This window comes from Ovis canadensis, chromosome 6 (genome assembly GCF_042477335.2).
Source record: "Ovis canadensis isolate MfBH-ARS-UI-01 breed Bighorn chromosome 6, ARS-UI_OviCan_v2, whole genome shotgun sequence".
Lineage (NCBI taxonomy): Eukaryota > Metazoa > Chordata > Mammalia > Artiodactyla > Bovidae > Ovis > Ovis canadensis.
Window position 1 is genome coordinate 133,551,618 of NC_091250.1, and position 27,024 is coordinate 133,578,641.

Below are 27,024 nucleotides of genomic sequence, written 5' to 3' on the forward strand. Positions count from 1 at the left end.
ACGTGGCCCCTGAGTTCGAACCCTAACCGCCCAAGGCACCATTCCTGCTGACGGTCAGCAGGCAGGGATGCACACCCCCATTCCCGCTCGGGAGGCGGCTCCTCAAGATGTCTCCAAGGATCCCAGGAGACCCCCAGTGTCGGGAGTTGCTTGGGATGCCACGAGGCTGAGGGGCCCCTGGAGCAGGGCGCGGTCCTGAGTGTTCTAGGGCGTCCGGGGGCCCACCCTGGACCGACGGGCAGGTGGCAGACACCCCCCGGGGGGGTCCGACGTGCCGCCGCCGCACACAGAAGCAGAGACACCTTTACTGGCGAGCCTTACGTTCACAGTTTATTAGCTGATCAACCTCAACATGCAAAAATAAGCGCTGAGTACAAACCTCTACCGTACGGTTTCATGTGAACTACAACAGTTCGTCCGATTTGAAAAGTCATTGGTGGTTACTTCAACTGAACTACTGGCTTCTGTAATGAATAGTGTTTAGAGCTAGAGTCACTGAGCCGTCGGCAAGGCCTCTGCAGACACCGGTCCAGTGGGTTTCCACGAGATACATTCTCAGGCAGGAGACGAGGCGGCAGGAGTGGCGTGACACTGAGCCTACAGGGCTGAACGCGGGCCCTCGGGTGCGGCCTCGGGCGGGCGGCGGTCCTGGAGGCCAGCGCCGCCTGCAGCCGCGGTGCCGGCGTCTTGGCAGCAGCTCCAGAGGAGTGACAGGGTCCCTCGTGGCACCAAGTCACCACAGGTCAGCCTGGCGTGGCCACTGCCGCTCCCGGGCCATGGCCGAGGACCAGTCCGCCCGGCGGCTCCTTGTCAGCAGAAGGGCAGGGGCTGTGAGAACACGCGGAAGGAATCCGTTCCTGTTGTGAAAGGTTCCAGCCTCCCTCCGCGTGGTCAGTCTGTAAAGAAGCTTCTCTGAAAGCTGAAGCACTTCAGAAGCATCAACAGCTGACGTGTTTCAAACCCGAGTCCGCGCGTGTTCAGTCTCTCCTCTTCCCAGGAGTGTTGTCGTTGCTCAGATCTTTGGTCGCAGAAACAGAAAGGCAGGTCGGCGGGGCCTGAGGCCGCTCCGCGAAGTGGCCCTACATGATGTACACCTTCTCGGCCTGGGAGAAGTGGAAGACCTCTTTGGTTCTCGGGCAGACGACCTTATCATCCTGCCGGATAGAGAGCAGGGACTGAAAAGAAAGACCAGGCGCGTTAGGAAGGGCCAATCCAGGCTACATCAATGTTTATGAGAAGCCCAGAGAACTGACTCTCAGGAAACAAATCGCTTCACTTCACGAAAGTCGCTTTCTGCAGGCACCCCTGCCAGGAAGTCCTGAGCTTTCTCCACTGCCCCCAACCCGCCTTGCAAAGGACAGCTCAGGCCCCAAACCCCGGGGCGCTCGGCCCCGGCCCCGGCCCCGCCCCCGGCCCTCACGTTGTAGCCGTAGACGTAGCCGTTGGGCAGCATCATGGGCGGGTTGTTCTCATTCATGACATCTCCCGAGATCTTGCAGACGAGGCGCGAATTGGCGCAGTGCGCCATGGGTAGGGGCTGCGCCAGCTTGTTCAGCGAGCGGCTGCACACCGGGCAGTCGGGGCTCCGCGAGCTGCCGTCCTCCTTGTAGCACTGCCTGTGCATGGGTTAAGGAGGGCGGGCCAGCCAAGGTCCCAGGATCCCGAGCACCCCGAGGAGGCTGCTGAGCATTACGGTCCCTCTCTGGGCACGGGAGCCCTCCTGGCACTGTCTCAACACTGGGGCTGCAATGCAATTAAGGCACGGTCTGGGGGGCGGGGGGCACTGGGGGGCAGGGGGCACTGCAGAAGTTTCAAGGACAGGGGCTAAGGCTGGTAAGGAGCGGGGTCTGGACGCCAGCCCCGCACTAGAAGGGTCACGTGGGGAGCACTCCCGCAGAGAAGGATACGGCGTCTTTATGGCGGAGAGGCCGGCCTGCAGGGTGAGGGTGAACACGGAGTTGTTTCCCAGCTGGTGCAGCCGGTAGTTGTCGTACCGGAACTGCTGGATCAGCATCCGCCACCGCGCCGGGTCCAGCAGGTCCTGGAAGAAGCGGGGCAGAATCGATAACAGGAAACAAACAAGCTTAAAGTCTCTTCTCTGCAGATGCAAAATGAGAGCCACCCGGCTCAGCCACGCACCGGCGCCCAGAGGGCAGCCTCGACTTCCGCCCGCAGCCAGGCCACGGCTGACTCCCTTTCTGGGACGTTGACTCGATCCGAGCCTATGCTGATGCTCCGGAGTGTGGGTCCTGTGGCCCGGAGGCAAGTCAAGGACTCGCGGCTGGGAGGAAAGCCACTCAGTGAGCAAGCTCCAGAGCCTCTTGCTGAGGGCGTTAAGGTTTGCAAGGAGAAGCCTTATTCCAGGGGACAGCTTAGCAGAATAGAAAGTTAAACCTAACCCTAACCCTAAAACCACCCAGGTTTAGACTCAAGAAGGGGTGGGGGCAGGGAGGGAGGGGAAGGCAGAGGTTCTGTGAGCCCCTCAGAGCCCAGGCACAGGGCTCACATCACACTCCGAACATTTAAAAAAGGGTTTTAACATGTCTTTTATCCAACAGTCCATGGTGAAGGAGGACCGCCCCTAGGGGCTGCCGCGCCCAGCACCAGCTGTGAGCCCTGCAGTGTCTGCTACAGCCCTCTCAAAACAAAGCCCTTTGTCCATTCCCACCGTGACCCATCTGGACATGTCTGTGACCTCTTGCCACGAGGGACGAAGGCATCGCTCCCTTGATGAGGCGGCTCCAGCACGTCAGGAACGCCTGGTCCCCTGCTCCTGCTTCCAGGACGGCCGTCCCAGCTGTTTCCGAGCTCCCTGCACCTGAGACCCCCCCCCCCCCCACCTGCGCGGGGTCACGGCTCTCCCGTCACCCAGACCTTCTCTTCGGAGCCAGGTAACCTGCCAGACCAGCCTTCCTGGGCCATAAAGAAGGCTGAGCGTGGAAGAGCTGATGCTTCTGAACTGGGGTGCTGGAGAAGACTCTTGAGAGTCCCCTGGACTGCAAGAAGATCCAACCAGTCCATCCTAAAGGAAACCAGTCCTGAATATTCACTGGAAGGACTGATGCTGAAGCTGAAACTCCAGTACTTTGGCCACCTGATGCAAAGAACTGACTCACTGGAAAAGACCCTGATGCTGGGAAAGACTGAAGGTAGGAGGAGAAGGGGACGACAGAGAATTACATGGTTGAATGGCATCACCAACTCGATAAACGTGAGTTTGAGCAAGCTCCGGGAGTTGGTGATGGACAGGGAGGCCTTGCGTGCTGCAGTCCATGGGGTCGCAGAGTCGGACATGTCTGAGTGACTGAACTGAACCTGCCAGACCAACTTTAACAGCCAAAGGTTGTCCTGTCTCAGTCGGTGGAGAACTCTGCCCAGGGGAGGGGAAGCCCGCCCCGGGGTCTATTCTGAGGCTCGGTCCCTCTGGATCCAACAGCAGTGAGGACGTCACTGCCTAGCTCTTTACAGCTGCTGCGAGGCCTCACCAAGGAGTAAAGAGATCTGCTCCACACCCTCCTGAGCTGGGCACCTCATCCCCAAGGGCAGCTGGCCTTTGCTGCACTTTGAAGAGAAAACGCTGTGAGTTAAAATCTGAGTTTAGACCTGAAGATCTTTGTGACCTGATGATTTATTATATTCCCAAACACCAAAGAAAGCGTGAATTCAGTTGGGAAGAAGCTTCCAGCAGCTTTCCAAAGGACCTGCAGGCACTCTGGGCGGTGGGGGCTGGGTCTGCCCAGAGGCTCCCACAGACACTGAGGGGCAGCGGGGCTGCAGGGAAACACTCGGCCTTGGACAGAGGCCAGCTTCACGGCCCAGAGGACACGGTGGTCCACCACCCAAGGGTTTTACTCTCTCCCCCACAAGTACACCGCTGAAACACTGAGGCCCCAAGTGATGGTCGGGAGAGGCCCTCTGGGAGGGAAAGAGGTCACGGGCAGGGGGCTCACGAACAGGATTGCTATCCTTCTAAGAAGATCCCCAGAGAGCTCCCGACCCAGCGGACTCCACCACGGGAGGACCCAGCGGAAGTCGTGCCTCAGGCTGGCACCTGACCTTGGACTTCCAGCCTGCCGAGCCCTGAGCAGTGCACCCTGCTGTTCACAGCCTGGTCTGTGGTGTGGGGGCTGCAGCTGCCAGAAGGGACTAGCCCAGAGAACGGCTGCCAGGAGTGGACGCGGTGGCGACAAGCGCCTGAACCCGGGGGTGGGGCTTCACCACCCGGGGCAGCAGCTAGGCCGACAGGATGGGCCACTGAGAACGAGGGCTCAGGGAGAGAAGAGCGTGGCGGAGCGCACCCCCGTCTCTGCAGAGGCCTGAGAGCTGTGCACCATCAAAGGCCACTGTGATGAGACCTCAGACCCGACGAGGACTGAGTTACTGGGAACTGGAGCAAAGGCTCCTGGTTACAAAGGGTGGCGAGCCTGGCAGAGGTGTGCTCGTGGACGGGGCTGCGGGTGACGAGTCTAGCACCCGGCTGAAGCCGTCTGTGGGCAGAGTGGTGAAGGTGGGGCCGGGCTTCTCTTGGGGGTTTATCCTGGGGGTGGGGGGGTGAGGGGAGACGAGCCCAGTGATCCTGATGCAGGGAGGAGAGCGCAGGGCGGGAGCAGGTGAGCTCAGCAAGGACGCCAGCCGGGCCTCGCAGAGGCCAGGCCTGTCCAGCCTGGACCAGGCCTCCAGAGGAGTGAGCAGGCACTCGGAACTGCCCTTTCCAGCTGAAGTACTTTAGGAGCTGTTCTGATCAAAGATTTTGCCAGCAAAATGGGAACAAGATGGGAAAGAAAGCCTGGGTGGTGTGCGGGCCACCCTGGTCAGCGGCAGTGACTGCAGGCCCAGCCCAACCCCACGCCCAGGGCACGCCGTACCTTGTAGGGGGAGATGTGCGTGTCCGGCGGGAAGGCCAGCATGCCCATGACCTGGCGGACCTCGTCCAGCTGGCTCCCCTCGGCCTGGCTGAAGTGCTTCCTCGCGTGTCTGGAAAGGCACAGCGCCACCTGGAGACGCCCGCGCCCCCACAGCCCCGCCCCGGCGCCGGCTGCGCCTGCCCACACCTGGCCCAGGGGCGGCCCGGGGGCCTGCCCCGCACGCTCGGGGGCCCCACCTCACCGCGTCCAGCCTCTTGTTCTGGCGGATGAGCTCAATGAACTCCTGGATCCTCAGGCTAAACTCCAGGCAGCTCTGAGGGTGAAGACAAGACAAGGGTCAGCTTAGCCAGGCTCACCTGAAGCTGTGTCCCGGCTCGAAGCTGCACGCACTGCTGCAGGAGCTCGGCACTGCCAGGGAGGCAGGGCTGCTGCTGAAATCCTAATTTCAACCTGCAGCCAATACTTGCTGGGTCCTGACAGGCCATGGCCTGGCCCCAGCCCACATCTCTCAGGGCCAGGCCAGGGAGGGCCGAGCGGACATGGGGTGAGGAGCAGCAGGGGTGCTCCCAAGCCGCAGCTGGCTGCACAGACACGACAGCCTGGTCAGCAGAGTCAGCACAGCGCCTCACGACCCCCTCCTACCAGCAGGTCTCCTCTTTCCAGCCCTGGGCCACACCGAGGGCTCTGGGGAACAGAGACCTGCATGAGGACCCTCACAGTGTGGACCACAGCGACTCTGGGAACGAGTTAGCTCAGAGGCCCTGGGTGGGCGGGGCCTCGGCACGTGGCCAGGACCGGGCGAAGATGGCAGAGGTGAGCAACCAGGTCAGGGCCGGCTCCTGGAAGAGCCCAGATCGTGCTGCGGGTGCGAGGGCCCCGGGGCTGGGGCTGCTGTGCTGGGAGGCGGCCGTGGCCCAGCTCCATCTGGGAGGCTTCTGTTCCAAGGCTCTACAGGAGACCCCGGGGGATGCTGATACGGCCGCATCAGTGGGGTAGCTTGTAAGGAGCCCAAGCGAACTTTGAAACCTTAGCAGTATCAACCCAATTTGGGCTAAAACTCCTGCAGCTAGGGTATAGGGCAAGCAGGCAAAATTAACTTTTGTGATCTAAGATGGAAAAACTGGATTATTTTACCACAAAACTAAGACCATATAACATCTTCAACACAGCTTCAGAAAACACCCAGTGTTTACACCCAGAAACGGAGCATGTGGAGCGCACGGCACGGAGGCGACCTCAGGGCCTCCGCTCAGCCGCCCACAGTGCCCAGGCCCCGAGACGGTGTCAACACTGCCCTGTGCCTGCCGCTTCCACAAGTATGCCAACCTCGTGACTTGCTCCCTGCCCCCCAGCCTGGTGTACACACTGCTTCTGCGGAGGTGCCTGGGCTGGAGGGGCCCTGGGAGGGCACCCTGCACAAGCCCCGGGCCCGGCGCCAGGTGTACCAAGTGGCGCGCAGGCTGGCTTGACTGCAGACCGTGGCGCTGGCGCCGGGCACGGCAGAGGTGCAGAGCCACTCACCTGGCACCCACACATCCACTCCGCAGGGGCTCAGAAAAGGTGGTCTGCCTCCCTGCCCAAGCCTTCCTCCCCACCCTGTGCGGGGCACTGCGCCCTGGGCAGCAGTCTGTCCTGACCCCACATGGGTGGGGCAGGGCGAGGGTGGCGTGGCAGGCACCGCATAAACCAGTGAAGAAAATCCCAGCCCCTTTCAGAGGCCAGAGGAGCACGGCTGAGCCGGGGACGGAGGGGAGGGGCGCTGCCTGCCTCCCAGGGAACGATGACCACTTCCATGTGGGGCTCCCGGCCGCGGAGCGTTACCACTAAACCCTAGGTCAGCTCTACAGAACCGCCCCGTGGAAATGTGTCTCCCCGTTTACGGTGGTTCTCTGCTCTCCGAGTTAACCCTCAGACAGTCCCGAGAGGGCAGGCACGAGCGGGCGTCCAGACCGGACAAGGACTGCCACCACCCAGTGAGCACATGGCAAGCGGCCTGAGAGGCTCTGCGCACTCCCGCTCACGGCCCCACTGAGGCTGCAGACGCAGTGCGCACGGGCCCCTCGCCGGCCTGCCGTGTCCAAGACCCGCCTCAACTCAGGAGACTTCTGCGGGCTGCACTCACTCCTTTGGAGGCATTTTCAACGACAGGAAACGTGGGTCTCAAAGTTTCTTTTCTCGTTTAGAGCCTTAGCACAGGTCTGAGGGGCCCCCGGCATCTGGCATGGGGCCCCTGACTCCCCGCCCCCAGCCTGCACGTGTGATCTAGTACCGGCGCTCACGTGTGCCCACAAGGGGACAAGCTGGACAGAGCCTGCACACCGGCTTGTGTTCAGTGGAGCTCTGCACTGAGCGCATTCTGGCGCCCCCTCAGCCTCCGGGTGCACTTCCGGACAGCTACTTATGCTCCCTCCGGGTACGTGGCGAGACCACAGGAGCGCGCCCTGGCGGGCTCGCCCCGCCAGCCCACCCCCGGCAGGCAGGTGCAAGGCTCCCCGCTGCGACCCGACCCCCGTGGCGTGCCTGGCCAAGCAGCAGTGTTCTCGGGGAGGGAGCAGGGCTTGCAGAAACTGCCTGTTGCACCGGAGGCGTTTTCCTTCTGCCCTGGTTCCCGCCGAGCGCACAGCCGTGGGGGTGGAGCAGAGCGCGGGCGCGTGTTACATACCAATTCTGGCTTTCCTTTTATGGATTCCATACCAAGATCCTCACTCTCTTTAGGGGAGCCACTGGCCACTCTACTTTTCCGTCCCGTCTTCGCGTCGTGCTCGCTTTGGCGGCCCTGAGTGGCAGAGAGTGTCACCCTTGGCTGGTGACTCTGTGCACACGACAGGCTCAGCGGGGCGGGGTCAAAGGCGCTCAGTTTAGTTCAGTTTTTCTAACAGAGGCAGGAAAGGTCAATACAATCAAGCATTCCTGAAAGCCCTACGGCGCTGACACCTTTCAGGAAACAAGTTTAAATCCTGCAATTTATGTTTAAGTGTCTATTTTTTAAGCTGCTTCTGGGTCTCAAGAAAGGCTGTATTTGAGAATATCCCAGCCTGGAACTCTGCACCCTCAGAGGCGGGCATCCACTCCTCGAAGGGTGCCTTCCAGGGTCAGTGAGTGGGTGGGTAGGAGCTGGGCCCACCCGGCTCCAATCCCCGGCAGCACATGCGTGGGCCACACCACGTGCCTTCAGAACTTCACTCAACATCTGGCCAAACCATAATGCAGAGAGTGCTTTCCCTAAAACCCAACACCACCCTCTCATATAACAACCCCAAACCCGCACCAAACCCAACAACGGGGACGGATGCATCCACACAACTCCGAAACGACAGGCTCCGGCGCAGCTGGCGCCGCCCCTCCCGACTCGGCAAGCTCCGCCCAGGCACGACCCGCCCCCTCCTGGAGCCCCGCCCCGGCGCAGCCCTCGCACCTTCATCTTGCGCAGCCGGGACTTGTTGTCATGGCACCAGGCCAGGCAGGTGGCGGTCTCGCGCCTCTCCAGGGACTCCTCCACCTCTTTGGCAGTCAGGAACATCTCGATGTTCACTAAATCCTGCAGTGAAGGGAGCCCTGGCTCAGAGCACTGGACCCCGGACCCGCCCGAGGCTGCACGGACACGGCGCCCGGCAGCTGGCACCCTGCGCCTCCTCTCAGGCGAACATCCTCTCCGGCGCTGGGACACCGCGCCGCGGGCCGGGTCTGCACAGCGCGCGGGCCAGGTGACAGCCCAGGTCCTGCCAGAACCTGGGGCCCCACGAGCTCTCACAGGGCCCACATACGGAGATCCCGGCGGTCCACACTCGCAGTTTCTACGCGTTTTACTCTGCAGATTGATTTCAAGTTTAGGCTTTTGAGAAAGGGCAGCTGGGGGGCCGCACGTCTCTCGCCTCTGCGGTCCGCTTCTCTCCCACCCCGAGGCGTGCAATCTGTGCGGGCCAGCCCAGTGCCGCCGAGCTGGAGGAGCCCAGCAGAGCCAGGGACCCACAGGAGCGAGCCCAGCCACTCGAGTGCACACCCGCCAAGTTGAGGGGGCGCTGTGGTGCCAGGAAGTGCGGGAGAGAGGAAGCGCGGGGCCCAAGCAAGAGGCTGGAGTAGCCTGGGAGAAGGACCTCCCTGGCCACGCTGGGCAGGTAATGGACGTTCCGACATGACAAATGAGGGGTCGCCGTAAGATTTCGGAAAGGGAGTCTCTCTTCCCTCAGGCGCAGACTGACCAGGCCATTTTCTGTCAGCGGGCGGAGGGACACCAAGCACACAGCGACCCCGGACCCCCGCGTCTCCAGAGCCTCCACTTCGGCCTCGCGGCCACTCGGACCGCAGAGCATGGGGCAGGACACCGCCTCGCCCGCGCGCTCTCGGCCAAGGCGCGCCGCGCAGAGCAGCTCGGAGCGCACCAGGCCGAGCTCCGTGCGAGCTATGCTGCAGAGAGACGCAGAGCCCTACCGGTGAACGCAGCGCGAGGACGGGCTGCCTGCTCCACGCCGAGACAGAGCCAGTGGAAGCGCACGGCCAGTGAAGCTGCCGCGAAGCCAGGCACTGACAGCGAAACTAACAAGAGGCTCCACCCGCGGCCCCGGGAGGGGCAGTGGCAGATGCTGGCAGATGCTAGGGCCTGCAGGACGCGCCCCCAACCGCCCCAGCCTGACCCCTCCTCGGCTCCACGTCCTGACTGCCGGACAGAGCAGGACGCGGTCAGAGAGGGCTGGAGCGTGGCTGGGCCAGCTCCGGACTCCAAGCCTTCCCGCCAAGGCCCCTGCTCCGCGCAGCTGCTCTCCTGCTTCTCCCTGAGCACGGGGTTCAGGGGAGGAAGTGGCCTGTGGCTGTGCAGCCGAGACTCGCTAGTCCGGCCCTCGCGCACGGCCCTTCCTACAGCGGGGCTGCAAGGCTTCCAGCCGCGGCCGCGCCCCGCCCTCCCGACAGAGGGGGCTGCGCTCTGCGGCTCCCTTGGCTGTCTCTCCACGGCCTCCTTTTTCCGGAACGTTTCCCGCTAGGCCAAGGCCAGGCTGTCTTCCTTCTCTCCCGTGCCCCATCCTCCCCAGGCCTTGACTCCCAGGCGGTGGCCTCTCCCGCCCACACCCCTGGAGTCTAGCCTTTCCCAGCCTCTCCCGTTCCTGTGGACAGTCCTCTGATGACCGTGGACCCTGGGCTGTGGGAGCCACGGTAAAAATGTTACACCAGCCAGCCGAGAGTGAGCCAGTGAGCGAGCACCGCCCACGGCCCCTCCCGGGAGGCGCCACCAGGGAGGCGGCTAACAGGGGGCCTCGGCTGACCCCATCAGGCCTGCTGCCCGCCACAGCCCCAGCACGGCCTGGGCGCCCTTCCCTCTTCACAGTGTCTTTGGATGAGGAGGAGGAGCCCCAGCGCTACAGCCTGTTCCTGGGAGGCCTTGCCCACCCCAAGGCCAGGAGGGTGCCCTCCTGTGTCTGCTGCAGAAAGCAAGCTCCTTTCTGTGCTCAGTGTGAGGCTGGGGGCTCCACGGGGAAACCCCTTCTGGGACTGGCTCCGAGACATTCATGCCAACTGACCTTCTGGGGCCCCTGCCCGGCCCCCACTGCAGACGGGTGACCACCGGCCCCTGCCTGCCCCCCGCTGCTCCTCTCGGCACCTCTGCAGATGGCTCACCTTCACTGCCATCTGGTCTGGCTTCGCGCTTCCCCCCATGGTGCACACCTGGGGGCCAGGAGGCACAGGGAGCTTGGGCATCACCAGCCAGCGAGGGTGGGTGAGCCTGGCCATGCCCTTGCAGGTGCAGGGGTGGGTGCAGGAGTGAAACCTGACCGATGGACAAGCTGTGCCGAGGTGAGGCAGGCAGAGCCTGTGGTGAGGCGGAAGCTGGCATGGTGGGTGGGGGACTGGGCGCTGGGGACTCCTGGGCACCAAGCTGAGACTGGTAGCTCTGCCATCCACAGCAGGAGCCTGGGCCCGGGCACGCCCAGCTCGAGGAGCTGCCCGGGGCTGGGGTGCAAGCGGGAGGATGCCCACCCCCGACCCCCCTACGAGTGTATCAGCCACGTTGGAGGAAAGGCCTGGAGCTGTAACTAGGTGAGGACAGGAGCCCATGGGAAGCAGCTGGGCTGGGCACGCTGCTGGAGACCCTAGGCACCTCCTGGGACGAGAGCAGGGTCACACCACATTCGGAGCCACCAGGGCTGAGCCCCGTCAGCCCAAGGTGGGAGCCACGCACACTGGATGGGGATGGGGTTGTGGTGGGGGCCGGGGGGCCTGAGGACACGAGGGCACGGAGGCTCAGGCCCGGGGGTCCCAAGCGCAGCAGAGGAGCTGGCTGGGGCGGGACCCGGGATGCAAAGACAAGGACACCGCCCTCAACAAAGGTGCTCCCACCAGAAGCTCCAGTCGTCGGAGGTGGGCACACGGGGCGGCCACGCACTCCTGCCAGGCACGCCTGACTGCTATGCCCACCGCAGTGAAAGCTGCCCTTGGGACACTGAGGCGCCGCCACCCCCAGCCAGCAGCCTGAGGACAGGGGGACCCACAGGGGCAGTGCAGGGCACCAGCGGGCCGATCACCACCGCACGCGGCCTGGGGCATCGAGCGCTTCAACACCTGCACCCTGGGGCCGCCACAAAGGGACAGACAGAAAGCACGCCCGGCCCAGAGAGAAGCTCACACACGAGGCAAGGGCACGGAGGTCATCACGCGAGGGAGGGGCTGCCCGGCTCAGGACAGGGCGAGGGCCCCGCCCGCGCCCACCTCGATGCCGCTCTGGCGCGCCAGCTTCACGGCTGTGTTGTAGTAGCCGCAGCGCAGCAGGTGCTCCACCATCATGCGGTCCATGCGCTTCCTCTTCCACACGCTGGCCGCCGCCGGCTGGTCGCTGCTGTGCTCCTTGAGATGCTCGATCCGGCGCTTGCACAGCTTGGCGCTCTCATCCTCCGCCTGGATGGATTCCACCGCCTGTGCCAGTCACAAGAGCTCAGGGTCTCCGGCTGCCACCAGCCGCCTGGACTGCCCACCGGACCCCCACCTGGACCACCCACCTAGACCGCCCACCAGGACCACAATGGCTAGGCAGCAGGGAGGCCAGAGCGGGCAACAGGCCCCTGGGCTGCACGGGAGGGGAGGGGAGGGGAGGGGAGGGGAGGGGAGGGGAGGGGAGGGGAGGGGAGGGGAGGGGAGGAGCTACTGTCTCCAAGGGATGGCAGGGTCTGTCCTTCCCCGCAGGGACGTTACTTTCTGTCTCAGGTACTCCAGCTGCACTGCCCGAGACAGAGAACTTCGCCTTTGTCCAGCCTCGCAGTTAGTGAACCCACTTGCCATTATAGCCTGAGTTCTTATCTTTTATGATGCCTTCTCTATTAGCACTTTCTCTAAGTACTTTCTCTATTCAGTCCTCTCCGAACTGAAGGCTGTTCAGTCCGGAATTAAGACGGCCAAGTGGCAGTGTTCTGTGCCCGCTTATCACAGCAGGCGCTGGCGGCCACCTGAAGTGTGGCCCTGGGACCCTGGCACCGGGTCCGTGACTTCTCCACGGGAACGTCAGTGACACCGGCGGCTGGTGCCTACGTGCTGGACGCCAGGTCCGGAGTCCTGGTCAGCCCTTGGCTGCTTCCAGCACATTCCACAGTCAAGAAGTCAGCTGTCGGGGCGTTCGCTGCTCCTTGACAAAGGGCCTCTCCTCTCTCTACCTGCTGTTCTAAGTTCTTCAGTCTCACTGAGTGAACATCCCAGGTAGGCTTGCTTGCAGTTATTGGGTTGAAGTCTCTGAGCCGTGGACCGCCAGTGGAAACCTCCCAGTCATCTACCTGCACTCGGGGCCCAGGGCAGGCTCTGCCCGACTCGCCCGCCTCTCGCCCTCTTCTCGTCTCTGCGCTGTGTCCCAGGTCATCTCCTCAGACGATCTCCCAGCTCTCCAACTCTCTGTTTAGCTGCATCCGATTGTTAAATGTAACATGTTTGTTGTGAGTAAAATCTGAGTTTCTCATCTGTTTTCTTTCTTTTCTTGAATTTTTACTTGGCTGTTTTTAACTTCAAACCACTTGCGCTTTCTACTCCCTGCAGGTATCTCCGAGCTGTTTTTTCACCCTTTAAACGCAGTGAAGCGTGGTGTCTGCTAGTTTCTGCCTCTGAAGTCTGTGCGGACTTCCTATTCCTTCTGAGTCTCCCTCACGGTGTCCAGTGTACCTGTCGCCCCCCACTGTGCTGGCTAATGTCGCAGAACCACCCGAGGCTCAGACTGGAGGCAGCCTCCACCTGGGAGAGCCTGGAGGCAGCAGCTGCTGGGACCACGCCTACCAGACGGAGGCTGGGGGTGGAGTCACAGCGCGCAGTTTAGGCTGTGAGCCCGGGTGCCAACGCCCGCTGGGCAAACCGCTTCTGGGCTCCCTCGCCCGAGGTACAGCGTTTCTGCCATCAGACCCCCGCTCTTAATGGCCCGAGGCCCGGGCCAGGGAGGCCCTTGCAGCGGGGGGGGGCCTCTCCCGAGGCAGCAGGGGTCCCTCACCTTCTGCCCCATCCCACCCCGGCCCGCGTGTTCTCCAAACCTGATGATTTCTGTCTCATGAGCTCCCGATACTTTTGATAAAATGTTTTCAAAAATCTTATCTCACTCTGGGGGTTATCTACCATCCTCAGAAACAGGAAGGCCAACGTGCTGTTTTGAGGTGAAACAGAAGAAATGATAACCCTGCTCCCATCCTGGGCCCAGGACACATGGAGACGGGAACCGGAAGGGGGGCTCGGGAAGCCAGCCTCGCGGCGGCAGAGGCCCAAAGCAGGACGGGGGGGGGGACGTGACGGGGACACCCTCCGCACAGCGCCCCCCAGGGCAGCCGGGGAAGGGGGCAACCGCGGGCGCCGGCGGCGGGGGCCAGGGCAGGCGGGCCGCGCCAAGGGAGCGCTGACCTTCCTCTTGAGGACGCTGAGCTTCTCCACCACGCCGTCCAGGAGGCTGACCACGGAGTCCACGGCGGGGCAGCCGCCCAGCGTCCGCTCCAGCTCGGCCACCGCCGCGCTGACGTGGCTCGTCTCCCGGTCGATGCTTTTCTGCGCGGCGCGGAAGCGCTTGTTCAGCGTCTCGTAGGGCACCTGCGGGAGACGAGCGGGAGGCCACTGCGCCGGCGCCGGGGCGGGCGGGGCCTTCTCATTCGCTAAAGATGTGTCTCCTCTAAAGCCTGCCTGGGCCCCACAGAAGGCCCATGTGAGCGAGGGTCACCTGTGTTCCCAGACAAGGACACAAAGGCTGACATGCACCCAACCTGCGTGAGACGCAGGGCAGCCTCCACTCTCCCCAGAAACCCCCATGTGCTGGTGAACAGAAGCGCCCCCGAGTTCATCTACAACAGCACAGAGTTAAGGCAAAGACCACACTGGGGGCGGGAAAGCCCACGATGGCCCCAGCTCAGCGGCCGGGAGGCTGATGAGGCCAGGAGCACGGACAGGAAGCAGCCCCTTGGACGCCGCGGTCAGGAGAGCGGAGGCGGGAGTACTCACAAGAGAGGACGCCCATTCCCCAGAACCCAGGACGGCAGACAGCCCCCGGAGCGCCACTGAAGTCACAGCACCTGGGGACTCCGGGAGGGACTCCCTACCAAGAGGGGGGCTCCCCGCCGGCACACGCTGCCCACAGGGCAGGCCTGCGCGGAGCTGGGCAGGGGCTGCCCCAAACCCGCCCTGCCCGGGGCAAGGACCGCTCGCCGGGGCCCCGCTGGCTGCCCCGACACTCAGGGGGAACCGACCCTGTGCCAGGTGCTGTGCGGGGCGGGGAGGAGACAGGGCCTGACCCAGGGCCTGGGCTTCCCGGGAGCAGATATCCCTGGGTGACGGCGGGGCCGGGGCGGGGACTGGCCAGGAGACCCGGCAAGGCCACCACCTGCCTGCCCCGGCTGCCACTCCCACTCGGCATGGAGACCCGGCTGCCCACACCTTGGCTCGTCAACGGGAAGCTGAGCCGACCCGCCAGGCCTCGGGCTACCTGATGGCCGTGGGCAGGGGGGTGGCGGCTCTCAAAACAACCCGGCTAAGAGCACGGGCCCAGCGGACACGGCGACGGCCTGACAGGGCGTTCAGGCCCCTGCTAGCGGCGGACGGCACGGGCCCCCTGCGCAGACCACCGACTGGTCCCCTGGCCCACCCGCACACTGACGCCCTCTGGACTCACTGCTCGTGTCAGCAAAGCGGAGGCTCCTGGGGGCCCGCAGCTCAGGAGTGACCACCCGCGCAGCACCGTGCGCCAGCAGCCAGCACAGGCCCGGGCTCGAGGCAGACGCGCAGCCAGGACTCAGCCCCTCGGTGGAGGGCACACCCGCCTCCAGGTGCGACTTCTGGAGGGCGCAGGCACACCTGGCCTCCAACCACTGCCTGCGGGAGACCGGACTCGGGGAGGGGGGAGCGTCTCTGCAAGGAGCTGAGCGGCAGGCAGAGCCCCCGAGACCACACGACTCACACCGGGGAAGACGCCTCAGGGCGCTGAGGCCTGGGATCTGCAACCCAGCCCGCGTGGGGAAAGCATGCAAGACGCCGTGGGGGCGCAGGGCAGGGGCCCCCTTCGAGAACCTGGGCCGCCTGTGAAACCCAAGTGGCAGTGGTGGCTCCACTGCCTGCCCGAGTGAGCGCTCGGCTGCAGGGACCCCCCCCACCAGGCAGCTGCACCCCAGGGATCCTCCACCCGGCAGCCGACCCCCGGGGAACCCCCCCACCCAGCAGCTGCACCCCAGGGACACCCCCACCCGGCAGCTGCACCCCAGGGATCCCCCACCCGGCAGCTGCGCCCAGGGTCCCCCCACCCTGCCTGCTGTGCTCCAGGGACCACCGCGCCCCCCTCCCGCTCTCAGGGGCCACACACGCCCAGTGCTGAGTGTTCTGCTCCCCTTTCTGCCGCCCAGGCCTCCCACGGACCCGGCCTCCCTCCCCACCATCCCTTCACAAGCTCCTGGAACCCATGTCCTTTCCGGGCCACCCGGCCACCGAGGCTTCGCCTCTTGCACTGTCCCCAACTGTCGTCACCAGCTCCACAGGCGCCTCCTGAAGGGCTTTTGCCAAAAGGGACAGAATTCCAGAAATGCTGCAGACTAGAGAGCCTCCTAGTGAGAGTGAGAGAGGAAAAGCCTCCTGATGAAGGTGAGAGAGAGGGAAAACGCCGGCCTAAAGCTCAGCATTCAGAAAACTAAGATCATGGCATCTGGTCCCATCACTTCATGAGAAATAGATGGGAAACAGTGGAAACACTGTCAGACTTTATTTTGGGGGGCTCCAAACTCACTGCAGATGGTGACTGCAGCCATGAAATTAAAAGACGCTTGCTCCTTGGAAGGAAAGTTATGACCAACCTAGATAGCGTATTCAAAAGCAGAGACATTACTTTGCCGACTAAGGTCTGTCTAGTCAAGGCTATGGTTTTTCCTGTGATCATGTATGGGTGTGAGAGTTGGACTGTGAAGAAGGCTGAGCGCCGAAGAATTGATGCTTGTGAACTGTAGTGTTGGAAAAGACTCTTGAGAGTCCCTTGGACTGCAAGGAGATCCAACCAGTCCATTCTGAAGGAGATCAGCCCTGGGATTTCTTTGGAAGGAATGATGCTGAAGCTGAAACTCCAGTACTTTGGCCACCTCATGCGAAGAGTTGACTCATTGGAAAAGACTCTGATGCTGGGCGGGATTGGGGGCAGGAGGAGAAGGGGACGACCGAGGATGAGATGGCTGGATGGCATCACGGACTCGATGGACGTGAGTCTGAGAGAACTCCGGGAGATGGTGATGGACAGGGAGGCCTGGCGTGCCTCGATTCATGGGGTCGCAGAGTCGGACACGACTGAGCGACTGAAGTAAACTGAAACCACTCTAAGGAGAAGGCAACGGCCCCCCACTCCAGTCCTCTTGCCTGGAAAATCCCATGGACAGAGGAGCCTGGAAGGCTGCTGTCCACGGGGTCGCTAAGAGTCAGACACAACTGAGCGACTTCACTTTTACTTTTCTGCCCTGGGTCCCTCCTCCAGGACCGGGAGGAACACGTGTGCTGTGGCACGCCATCCGATCATCAGAAGCCAACCGAGACGGGCACGGAGCTCCCTGCATGACACAGCCCTGCTGGACGGTCAGAAACGATGAAGATGGTCACCTGGTTTTGACCACAGTAAAAAAAGACTCTGAATGATTCTGTTAACATACAGACAGTGGTGCCTGATTCACAGCACTGGCCCAGGGAGGCTCGGAGACCAAGGAGGGGTGGACCTGGTGGGAACCCACGGGCACAGTCTGTGTGGCCAACCAAGGAGGCAGGGCCACTCGGGCAGAGGACCGACCGCCTCCGCAGCAGAGGCGCCGGACGGAGCCCGCTCGGGCAGAGGGCCAACGTGCTCTGCCCAACGTGCGCCTCATACCATCTGCACAGATTCCCTCGAAGGGGACCGCAGACAAAAGGTAGGCGCTGCAACTCTAAGGCTCCCAGCTGGAAAGCACAGGGGGAGAGCTTCCTGGCTCTCAGGGAACGCTCTCCCGCAGGGATACAGACAGCACCCACTGTAAAAGAGAAGTTGACCAGTCAGTCTTTATCCAAACCAGGACTTCTGCCTTTGAAAGACAACTTAAGAATAAGGACAATCTACCGTGAGCCGCATCGCTATTTTACAAATTTCTGACATATACTTCAGACACCATAAAATTTACCCTTCCTTGTAACTCAAGAATAGAGCCCAGCGGTGTTCACGACAACCCCAAGGCCATGCAACCAGCAGCGCCATCTGCTTTCGGAACATTCTCCTCACCCCGAAACAGAAACTCCTGCCTACAGAAGTCGTGCCCCCAGTCAAGGAAGCAGCCGGGGCCCCCCATCCACCTGGCGGACCTGCCCGTGCGGGACACTCCTATCAGCGACTCATCCAGTCTCTGCGGCGCGCCACGCCCGGCCTCCGCCTCCGGCTGAGCGCCCGCGAGCGCGGCTCCTCCTCAGGGCCGAGCGGCATCCCGGCACGGGGGGCATCCCGGCACGGGACGGCGCCGCCTCTGCACCGGGAGGGAGACGGGCGCTGAGGCTGCTCCCGCCTGGAGAGAGGCGCCGCTCTCAGAGGGGAACCGCTGGGCTGTGTGGTAACTGTCTAAGCAGGCGGCTTTCCTCAGCCGGGGCACCGCGCGACACTCCTTAGCGAGGACCAGGGTTTCGACTTCTCCGCATCCTCGTCCAGCAAGCCCCCCCGCCCCGTCCAGCTCTGTGACCAGGCCCTCCTGCGGGCGGCAGGTGCAGCCGCGCTGCGCCGCACTGTCCACCGCCGCCGCCGGCATCTCTCTCCAGTCTCCTCGCAACCGTCTGCTGTTTCTGCAGCTTCTTTGCTTCTGTTATGGGACTGTGAGAGTCGTTTGGTTACTCTGTACACTAAAGCCTTAGAAACTGTTTGCAAATATTTTCCTTCTGTAAGTAAGCTTTCCTCTTCTTTACACGGCGTCCTTTGAAGTACAAGCTTTTTTGGTTTAATGAAATTCAATCTGTCATCATTTAACTATAAACAAAATTGCTTCCTCCATTTCCCTTTCCACTGTTCATCTTCAGGGTGGAAAATGAGAGTCGTCGTTATCTGCTGGTCTTGCGTCCGAAACTGTTCTGAGCCCCGTCCTCAGCTCGGGGAGGCCTGCAGGCGCACGGCGCACGTGCGCGCCTCCGGATCTTCGGGCTCACCATCATCTCATCTGCAAACTGTCACCGCTGGCTCTCCAGTCTGCCTGCCTGCTGCTTAGCTTTCCCGCCCAAGCCCCCATGAGGGTCTCCAGGGCGACGCTGAATGGGAATGGTGAGTGGACACGCTTGTCCTTGCTGACCTTTCCGAGTTCCACCACGGAGTGGGATGGCGTCTGCGGCTTTCTCAGAGTCGCTCTTTACCAGGCTGAGGACGTCCTCCTCTATCCCTAGCTGGCTCGCTGCTGTATCGTGAAAGGGTGACGGGCTTTGTTCAGTGCTTCCGCCTGCGCCTGCTGAGCCGGTCGTGCGGTTTCGTCCTCTCTGCTTCTGGGGTGGCGATGCACCGGCTTCTGCGTGTTGAGCCAGCCTTGCATTCCCGGGGTGAGCCCCACTTAGTGACGGCGCGTAGCCCTCTCCATGTGTTGCCAGGCCCCGTCTGCAGGCACTGCTGAGGAGTTCGGCACCTATATTCATCCATGAGACTCGTGCAGTTTTCTTGCGGGCCATCTGTCTGGTCCCGCTATCAGGGTAAAACTGACCTCATTAAGCTCAAGTGCTCTTCCTCTCCCGCACTTTGGTTCTTGTGAGGGAGCAATGCCTCTTCTTCTTTAAACATTTAACAGAATTCACCAGAGAAGCCATCAGGTCCTGAGTTTTTCTTTATGGGGATTTTTTAAAAAATCTGTTTACTTGGTACAGACGACCCAGCCATCATGTTCACAGAAGGGCGATTTCATGGTCCAGCTCCACACGCTTTCCTCCCACGCCTCTGCCCCCCTTCTGCAGCACTCCACGCGGAAGCGGGGCGGGGAGCTTTCTCATCAGCTGGAACCAGCTCTTCACGGGTCACAGGCGGTGGGTTTTTTAAGGTCTGTCATGTGCTTTTGAATTCTGGTTTCGGGACTTTCTGGCGACCCAGTGGCTGAGCCTACTCTGCACTCCCAATGCCGGGGGCTCAGGTTCAGCCCCCGTCAGAGAACGCGGTCCCACACGCCTCCACTAAAGCTCCCCTGTGCCAGAACCGAGACCCAGTGCACTCAAGACAAATAAAAGTTAAAATGATAATGATAATTCTGGTTTTATCTTATCTAGTTATACCAAAGACTTAAACCTGTGTTAATCAAATCTACTTAATGCTTCCTTGGTGCAGTGCAGCTTTTAAGACTACAGGGTTTCTCCACTTGATCAGCTGGTGCAACTATTTCCTCCAGCACCTCCTTGCCCTTCAGTGGCTCACAGAACGTGACCCTGCCTGTTTTCGTAACTGAAACAGATCCTGGCAAACACCCTCCGCTGAGACCTGCAGGGAACCTCTGCAGCTCCGGTCCAGCTCTCAGCCACCCTCCCACACACTGCCGTCTGCCCCAGGGTGTGCGGCTCCCGCCTTCTCCAGGGCTTGCTGTGGTCTCCTCGTCGTATTTGCTGACAAAGAAGCGCATCTCCCTCTGTCATCACGCTCCCACCACTTCTGCAGGCGCAGGAGGGACGCCTCTCGCCAGCGGCACAAGGCCCTTCATCTTTCACAAGAACCTCCGAGGGGGTTCCCACATATTTATCACAAAGCTAAAGGAGTCCTCTGAAACTCTGGGCTGCACCCTAAACACAGCAGACACCCCTCCCTGTCCTGGGCTGACCTCCCCCGGCACACACACCCCTGCAGAGGCTCGTGAAGGACAGCAGGGCTGAAAACCCCTATTTCTAAACAGGCTTCTTAGGAAAATGACCTTTCTGGTCCACGCCTGTGGGCATGGGGTGAGATGGACAAAGCTGGAGGAGGGAACGACACCGTTGGCACCTCTGTGGCCCTCTCATCCTGATAGCCAAGGTCCTCACAGGAGTCTTTCCATGCCACCGGTCCACCTCAGCAAGGGCAACAAGCCACAGGGACACGGGGGAAAGGATTCTGCACAAAGCAAACAGTGGCACACACTGTGAGGCCCCCAGCGCTGGCCTGTCCTGTAGCAGTGGGAGGCCGCTGTGGCTCAGGGTCCAAAGGGGTGGGGGAGCAGGTGGGGAGGGGGAGTGGGGGAGGGGAGATGGATGAAGGGGGGGAGGAAATGGGGGCGGTGGGGGAGGGAGTGAGGAAGGGGAGATGGGGAAGAGAAGGGGGAGGAAGTGGGGGAGGGGAGATGGGGAAGGGGGAAGTGGGGGCCGTGGGGGAGGGAGTGGGGGAGGGGTGGGAAGGAGCAGCGGGGGAGGGGAGGGGGCAGGGGGAAGCTGGAAGGAGTGGGGAGAGGGGCCCAGTCACCGCAGGCCAGGGGCCCCTCTAACAGCTCTGGAGAGTGGGGAAGCTGGAAGGAGTGGGGAGAGGGGCCCAGTCACCGCGGGCCAGGGGCCCCTCTAACAGCCCTGCAGAGTGAACTGTCAGCGGCTCCCTCGAGTCTCCACTCTTTGAGACCCCACTGGCTGTAGCCCACCAGGCTCCTCCATCCACGGGATTCTGCAGGCAAGCACACTGGAGTGGGCCGCCATTTCCTCCTCCAGGGTGCCTTCCCCGGGTCTCCAGTGCTGCAGGCCAATTCTTCACCATCTGAGCCACCCTGGACTTCAGTCCAAGTGAGACGGGAGCTGCCAGGCCAGAAGGACGGCCCCACTGCGGCTGTGCGGGCACGGCGGAGCCGGGACAGTGAGGGCCGCCCACAGCCCGGGGAGCCGGGGCGAGAGGCGGCCAGAGTGCGCGTCTGTCCTGCAGGCAGAGTGAGGAGGGGCAAGCTGGGAGAGTGGGGGTCCAGGAGGGCTCCACGGCGCAGCCCTCGGGCTGGCTCAGCCAAGTCTCCCCACCGGGACTAGGGCGACGGGGTGCGGGTCTGGGGAGGCGGCGGGCACGGGAACGAGGTTAGACCCCCAGCTGCTAAGAAGCTGGGCAGACCACGCCGGGCCAGCAGGCAGGCTCCAGGCCCCCGCTCTGGGGCTGGAAGGGGTCCCGTGGGAGTCGGGGCGCGCAAGGGGTGCTCAGAGAGGGCCACCAGGGCTATGTGCGGCCCGATGGGGGAACGAGGCAGGGCCAGGAGCCTGGGAGGGCCCGGCGGGGTGGCGCTGTGGGAGCCAGCGAGAGCTGGTCTGGAGGAGGGCCCGGCAGGGGCGAGGCGGGCAGCACAGCCCGCCAAGGGTGCGCCTGGAGGCCCTGCTGGGCAGTGGCGGGGCAGAGCTGGCCTGGAGGCCAGCGGCGCGCGAGGCCGGGCGGCAGCCGTCTCAGAGGGCGCCTGAGAGGCTGCCCCCTCGTCACCCAGGTCACAGAGCACACCTTCGGGCCAGGGCCGGGGTCGTGAGCAGGCCGTCCTCCCCATCAGCGGACCCTTCGGAGAGGAAAGGGGTGCAGGCGGGGAGTGGGGGTCGGAAAGGACCCTTGAGGCCTCACACCCAGGCCGCCGCTCTCAACGACAACAGGTGGATGCCAGTGCCCACGGGGCCCCTTGCACAGAGGGGAGGCCCACCCGGAGCAGCGGGCCCCGGCACCTGCCTCCCTCGGGCCAGGCGCCCGCCCCGAGGACCAGGGGCCCAAGGAGGGTCTGACAGAAAAAGCACCAGACGCTGAGTGAAGACAGAAAGAAGAAACCAGGGCAGGGCCCAGGGAGAGCCGCAGGGCGAGGTGCGGAGGGGGCTGGGCCTGGGAGAGGCCTGCTCGGGTGGGGCCGGTGACCCACTGCGAAGGGGCAGCTCGCCCACAGGGGCAGGGCCGCAGCTCTGAGAGGAAATGGGCGGGGGTGACGGCTGGGTCTCTGGTCCGTGAGGCCCCTGGGCAGCCAGGGTCCCTCTACTAAGCGCGACACATTCCAGAGTCAGGGAGAGGGACCGTCACCAAAGGATCTCTTTAGGGACTGACTGGTCCCTACTCCGCAACACCGAGTTGTTAAGTGACAGCTAGCAGTGATCGAAACAGTGGGCAGCTCTCCTTTTCAAAAGATTCTGAATGACCTACACCTGAGAATAACTGCCCATTCCCGGGGAATCTGCTCGGCCAGGTGCAGGGCGGAGTCAGACATCCGCCCTGGGCCTTTTCTGCCCAGGCCCCCGTGCCGTCTCTTCCCTGCCCCAGGCACGCAGTGCCCCTGCCCTCTGCAGGGTTTCAGGGACGCCTGGAGACCCCTGCTCCAGCTGGACAACAAGCCTTCAGGGTCAGGCCTGCCAAGATTTCAACTCAGCCCATGCGGCTCCTCCCCAAATCCGCCAGCCCGCCCCATGGGCCCTCCCCCCTCACAGGACCTCCCTGAACCCCAGGTCCCCAACTCGAGGCCTCCTCCACCCAGTGTGCGACGGGACAACCCAACGGGGCCTCACCCGGCCCTCCCCCAAACAGCGCGCACCGAGACGGAGGCACCTACAGGGATTCACACTCCCTGAGTGTGCCCCAGCCGTGTCTGAGCCTCACTAGAGCACAGAGGTGACAAGCTCAGTGGTCACAGTCATGCCAGACCCGCCCGAAGCCCGGGGCCTGCAGCGCGTGGCGGCGGCAAGGCCCTCGGCCAGCACTGCCCGTGGCTAGGGTTGGCGCTGGCTCCGACAGCTACGCAGGGAACTGGAGCCCCGAAAGCTCTCTCCCCCAGACTCGAATCTGTTTAAGATGCAGCAGCACTTAACCACAGGCAGCCTGCAGAGCGCGCGGAGCACCTGCCCGGCAGGCTGCGTCTCTGCGGGAGGGCCCGGGCAGAGGACGCGCCAGCAGCTCTCCTCCATGAAGTCCCATGTCCCAGCATCAGCAAGCGACGCGGCAGTGTTGGGCCGGGAGGCCGTGCAGGGTGGGCACGGGGCTTCTAGAGGGCCTTCCAGCCGAGCGCTAGGCTTGGGAGGCCAAGGCTGGGCCGGGGGCGCCCTCAGTTGACAGCAGACAGCACTCTGCAGGTGTGACGAGGCTGGACCCGCGAACGGGAGGGCAACCGCGCTGCAAGTGTCTGCCGGAGAGGCGGTCACTCTCTGATCACAGAACCTAAAGAAAAAAGCTCCCGGCTGGCGCGAGTGGTAAAGAACCCGCCTGCTCATGCCGGAGATCTAACAGACGATCCCTGGGGTCAGGAAGACCTCCTGGAGGAGGGAACAGTGACCCACCCAGTACCCTTCTCTGGAGCGCCCCTCGGACACAGGAGCCTGGAAGGCCACAGTCCACAGGATCGCACAGAGCTGGACACGACTGAAGCGACTTAGCACGCATGCAAAGAAAAAGGAGGTGAGGACCCAGCCCGCGGCCACCATGCCCTCGTCTCCAAGGCCCCGTGCTTCGCGCCACCGGCGCGTCTCAAACCTCAGACCACGCGGATCCCCAAGTCCAGCTGAGACCGAGTTTGGAAAACTGGACTGCAAGTTGTAACTTTAGGCATATACTTGGAACGCAAAGTACAAAGCCAGGATTCGAAATTGCAGATAAGTACTTGGTCAACAAAACTGTCGCCACGCTAAAAGTAGAAAACTTACATACTTCTATGGAGAATTAAAACACAGCCGAACTGTCCCCAGATAGAGTGAGGGGCGACGTGCCGGGCAATGGGTGCTGGGAGCGGGTGCTGACACGGGCGACCCCTGGCCGAGGCGCCCAGACGAGGTTCCGGGTGCCCAGGGGGTGGGCCCAGGGGGACCCACGGGAGGAGTGAGGTGCAGGGCCGGTCTCCCATCACCAACACCACGTCCCCAATCCTGGCTGAGCGGACCCTGCTGATTCGTGGGGTGACAGACACGCCTCTATAAAATACGATTTCCCTTCAGTTATCTGAAAGGAAAAAACAGAAGTAAAAACCCCAAAACCGAATGGGGCAGTCAGCAAAATAACTTGGAGAATGAACACAAATTGCTTTCATAATCAGAAAACACTTCCAAAGACAAAACAGGGTTTCCAGCTCACAGGTTTCCACTCCTCCTTCCCTGAGGCCCGGGGGGCGTGAGCCAGAGCCCACACGGACAGCACTCCAGGGAGCTTCGCCGGCCAGGCCAGGGCCCAGGCGCGCCCCCGGCGCCCACTGCGGGGAGGACGCCTCCCCCACAGCCAGGGCGGCCAGGCCAGCGGCTGTCAGCCGGCGGGGCGGAGGCCAGGGCTGCTGCTTGGCCTCCTGCAGCCCCACTGCAGACACGCGCCCCAGGGTCCCCAGGCCTGGGGTCAGGGAGGAGGGCAGGTCAGAGGGCGCCAGCAGCCTCAACCCGGCCGCGCCCCGCCGCCCCCCACCCGCCTCCTCTCTGAAGGAGGCTTGCCCGCGGCATACTGGTCCCCACTGCCTGCGGGAGGACCTGCCTTCGCGCTGGAGCTCGGCCTTCCAGCACCGGCCTCGGCCCCCTCCGCACCTCTGCACCCCGCTCAGATGAGACCAGCAGAGCTCCCGAGACAATCGCTTTCCTGTGCTCTAATTTTGCTTCCCAACCGAGCAGCCCTCGTTCCCAGTGAAACTTCCTCATCGCCCACTGGGAACTAGTCCCGAGAAAGGTTCACCAGCAGTGACACCTGTGTCAAGACGAGAGGGATTATCCTGCGGGATGTAAACAATCTGTACGGGAAAAACGGACAGAGCACCTCGTGAAAATTCTACTTTCCAAAATCACTCCAATAAAGCAGCGAAACATTTTCAGCTGGCAGGCTCACTTGAGACGACATTAGAACATTTCTCTGCCCCTAAGAACGGCGGCACGCCTCCTTTGCGCCTGTGCGCTCGGCTGTGTCCGACTCTGCGACCCCAACGACTCCTCTGTCCGTGGGATTCTCCAGGCAAGAACACTGGAGCTGGGTTGCCATTTCCTCCTCCAGGGGATCCTCCTGACCCAGGGGTCGACCCCACGTCTCCGGCCGCCTGCACTGGTAGGTGAATTCTTTTCCACTGAGCCACCTGGGAAGGCTGCGTGACTACTTCAGTCAAAGTCTATTTAACAGGTTTGGAACTCAAACTGCGTTCATGGTTATGAACTGAGAGAGGAGGACCTGGAGGAGACATCCTTCCAGTCTGGTGTTTCCCACTTCTCACGTCTCAGCCTCCTTGTCTGTCAGTGGAACGGCGGGCCTGATGGGGTCTGAGTGAGATAATGGGTCAGCAGCTAACAGCTCCCTACTCATACTTTTTGTGGTGCTGGTGGGGGCACTTAGTTGGGTGCATGGGGCAGCAGAGAACCCTGGCCTCTGAGATGCAGGGTCTTGCCTGAGTTGCGTATAAAAACACCACGCCCTACAAGGGGGTCCAGCAAACAGGCCTCTGGTTCACGTCAGCGGCACAGGGCTTCCCTCCCTCCCTCCCTTCCCCTCAGGGCTCAAGGAGTAAGGAGTGTGGCAGCTACCTCCCAAGCCAGAGCCCGCACTGCACCCTGAGCAGAGCAAACAATCTCCAAGGGTTCAGGACCCTCCAGAGGTCTCCTGAGAATCGACCAGAGCTCATGGCAATCTTGCCACAATGCACCCACCACCTGTCACCATTTTGGTGGACAGGGAAGCTGGGCCCTCCAGGAGCAGAGACGCTACTTGACTCCCAGGGAAAGAACTCAGACTTCCACAGGCTCAGCTGCAGCTCTCCTGGGAACGTTACAACCTTGATCCTTGAAGGAATTTACTCCCAGCTGTTTCACTGCAGCCAGTCAGCGTTGAATCCTCTACTAACTAGGTAAGAACTACTTGGGGGTCCCTCTCCCAGGAAAGGCGGTTCCACTGCAGTCTACGTCGACTTGGCTAAGCGGCCATCCAAGGTCACGCAACTGTCGGCCAAGCGGCAAGAGCTGTATTTCAGGTTTGGTGACGCCCCGCGGTGGTGAGGCCTCTCTGCACAGGTCCCTAATGAGAGGCTGGAAGCCATCCGTCAGCACCGTCTGACAGAAGCTTCCGGGACGAAAGCTGGACGCAACCGCCGGCTACCGGTCTTTCTCTCGCTGGGTGCCCCCGACCCCACAGCCCCGAGATCCCCGCCTCCAAAGCAACCAGCCTGGCCACGGCCAGAACGGTCCCTGCTGCGGCTCGCGTTCTTTCGAGGACGAAGGGCTCCAGAGGGCGAAGTGGGGCGCCAGGGAGACGCGCTCCCTGCCCAGTCGCGGCGGCAGAGACGGCCACACGCCGCGCCCGCCCGGCCCGCAGGTCCCCGGCCGCAGAGCGCAGGCACCCAGGCCCCAGGCCCCGGGGAGCCCGGCCGCAGACCCCGGGGAGCCCGGCCGCAGAGCGCAGGCACCCAGGCCCCAGGCCCCGGGGAGCCCGGCCCCAGGCCCTCGGCCCCCGCCCGGCGCCCCAGGCCGCGCCGCGGCCTCGGGCCCGCCCCCCACCCCCGCGCCCGCTCGCCGCCCCGCCCGCCGCCCCTGGCAGGCGCGGGCGCACCGCGGCCACAGACCCCACCTTGAGGGTCGGGTACTCCTGCACCTTCAGGGTCATGGAGAGCTGAGCGGCGGACTCCTGCACCGCCATCTTGGCTCGGCCAAAACATCAGGGGCGGCGGGGAAGCGCGGCGCGCGGCACGCCGGGTAGTGACGTCGAGGGGCGCGGCGGGCCGGCGCCCGCACCCAGCGCCTCCGCTCGCCGTCCGGCGGCCGAGGAAGAAGGCGCGGCCACCGGCCCACCCAATCCCCGCCCGCCCTTCTCCCCTCCAGCCAATCAACGGGAAGCCCGGCT

At 62.9% G+C, this 27,024-nt stretch overlaps 1 protein-coding gene across 5 annotated transcripts; it reads right to left on the bottom strand.

The window, feature by feature from the left end:
- Nucleotides 1-303: 303 nt before the first annotated feature.
- Nucleotides 304-26,951, bottom strand: MAEA (macrophage erythroblast attacher, E3 ubiquitin ligase). 5 transcript variants are annotated; one of them, XM_069593308.1, is made up of 10 exons: nucleotides 26,752-26,951; nucleotides 13,713-13,895; nucleotides 11,562-11,765; nucleotides 8,281-8,403; nucleotides 7,528-7,641; nucleotides 5,102-5,178; nucleotides 4,866-4,974; nucleotides 1,908-2,041; nucleotides 1,421-1,616; nucleotides 304-1,154 (listed from the first exon to the last, which is right to left on the bottom strand). In XM_069593308.1, the coding sequence occupies exons 1-10, from the start codon at nucleotides 26,818-26,820 to the stop codon at nucleotides 1,080-1,082; spliced, it is 1,284 nt and encodes a 427-aa protein (XP_069449409.1). In that variant the 5' UTR covers nucleotides 26,821-26,951; the 3' UTR covers nucleotides 304-1,079. The 5 variants fall into 5 exon arrangements, with proteins under 5 accessions (XP_069449409.1, XP_069449408.1, XP_069449411.1 ...); XM_069593307.1 differs by having other exon boundaries at nucleotides 304-1,175; XM_069593310.1 differs by lacking the exon at nucleotides 7,528-7,641.
- Between the last annotated feature and the right edge of the window lie 73 nt (nucleotides 26,952-27,024).

What these genes read in the sequence shown, in the direction of transcription:
- MAEA (XM_069593307.1), bottom strand. Translation starts at nt 26,820, where the DNA reads ATGGCGGTGCAGGAGTCCGCCGCTCAGCTCTCCATGACCCTGAAGGTG. An exon ending in TCAGCGTCCTCAAGAGGAAG is followed by an intron (nt 11,766 to 13,712) that starts GTCAGCGCTCCC and finishes TGACTGGCACAG; the next exon opens with GCGGTGGAATCCATCCAGGC. An exon ending in GCTACGTCTACGGCTACAAC is followed by an intron (nt 1,176 to 1,420) that starts GTGAGGGCCGGG and finishes CTTTCTTTTCAG; the next exon opens with TCCCTGCTCTCTATCCGGCA.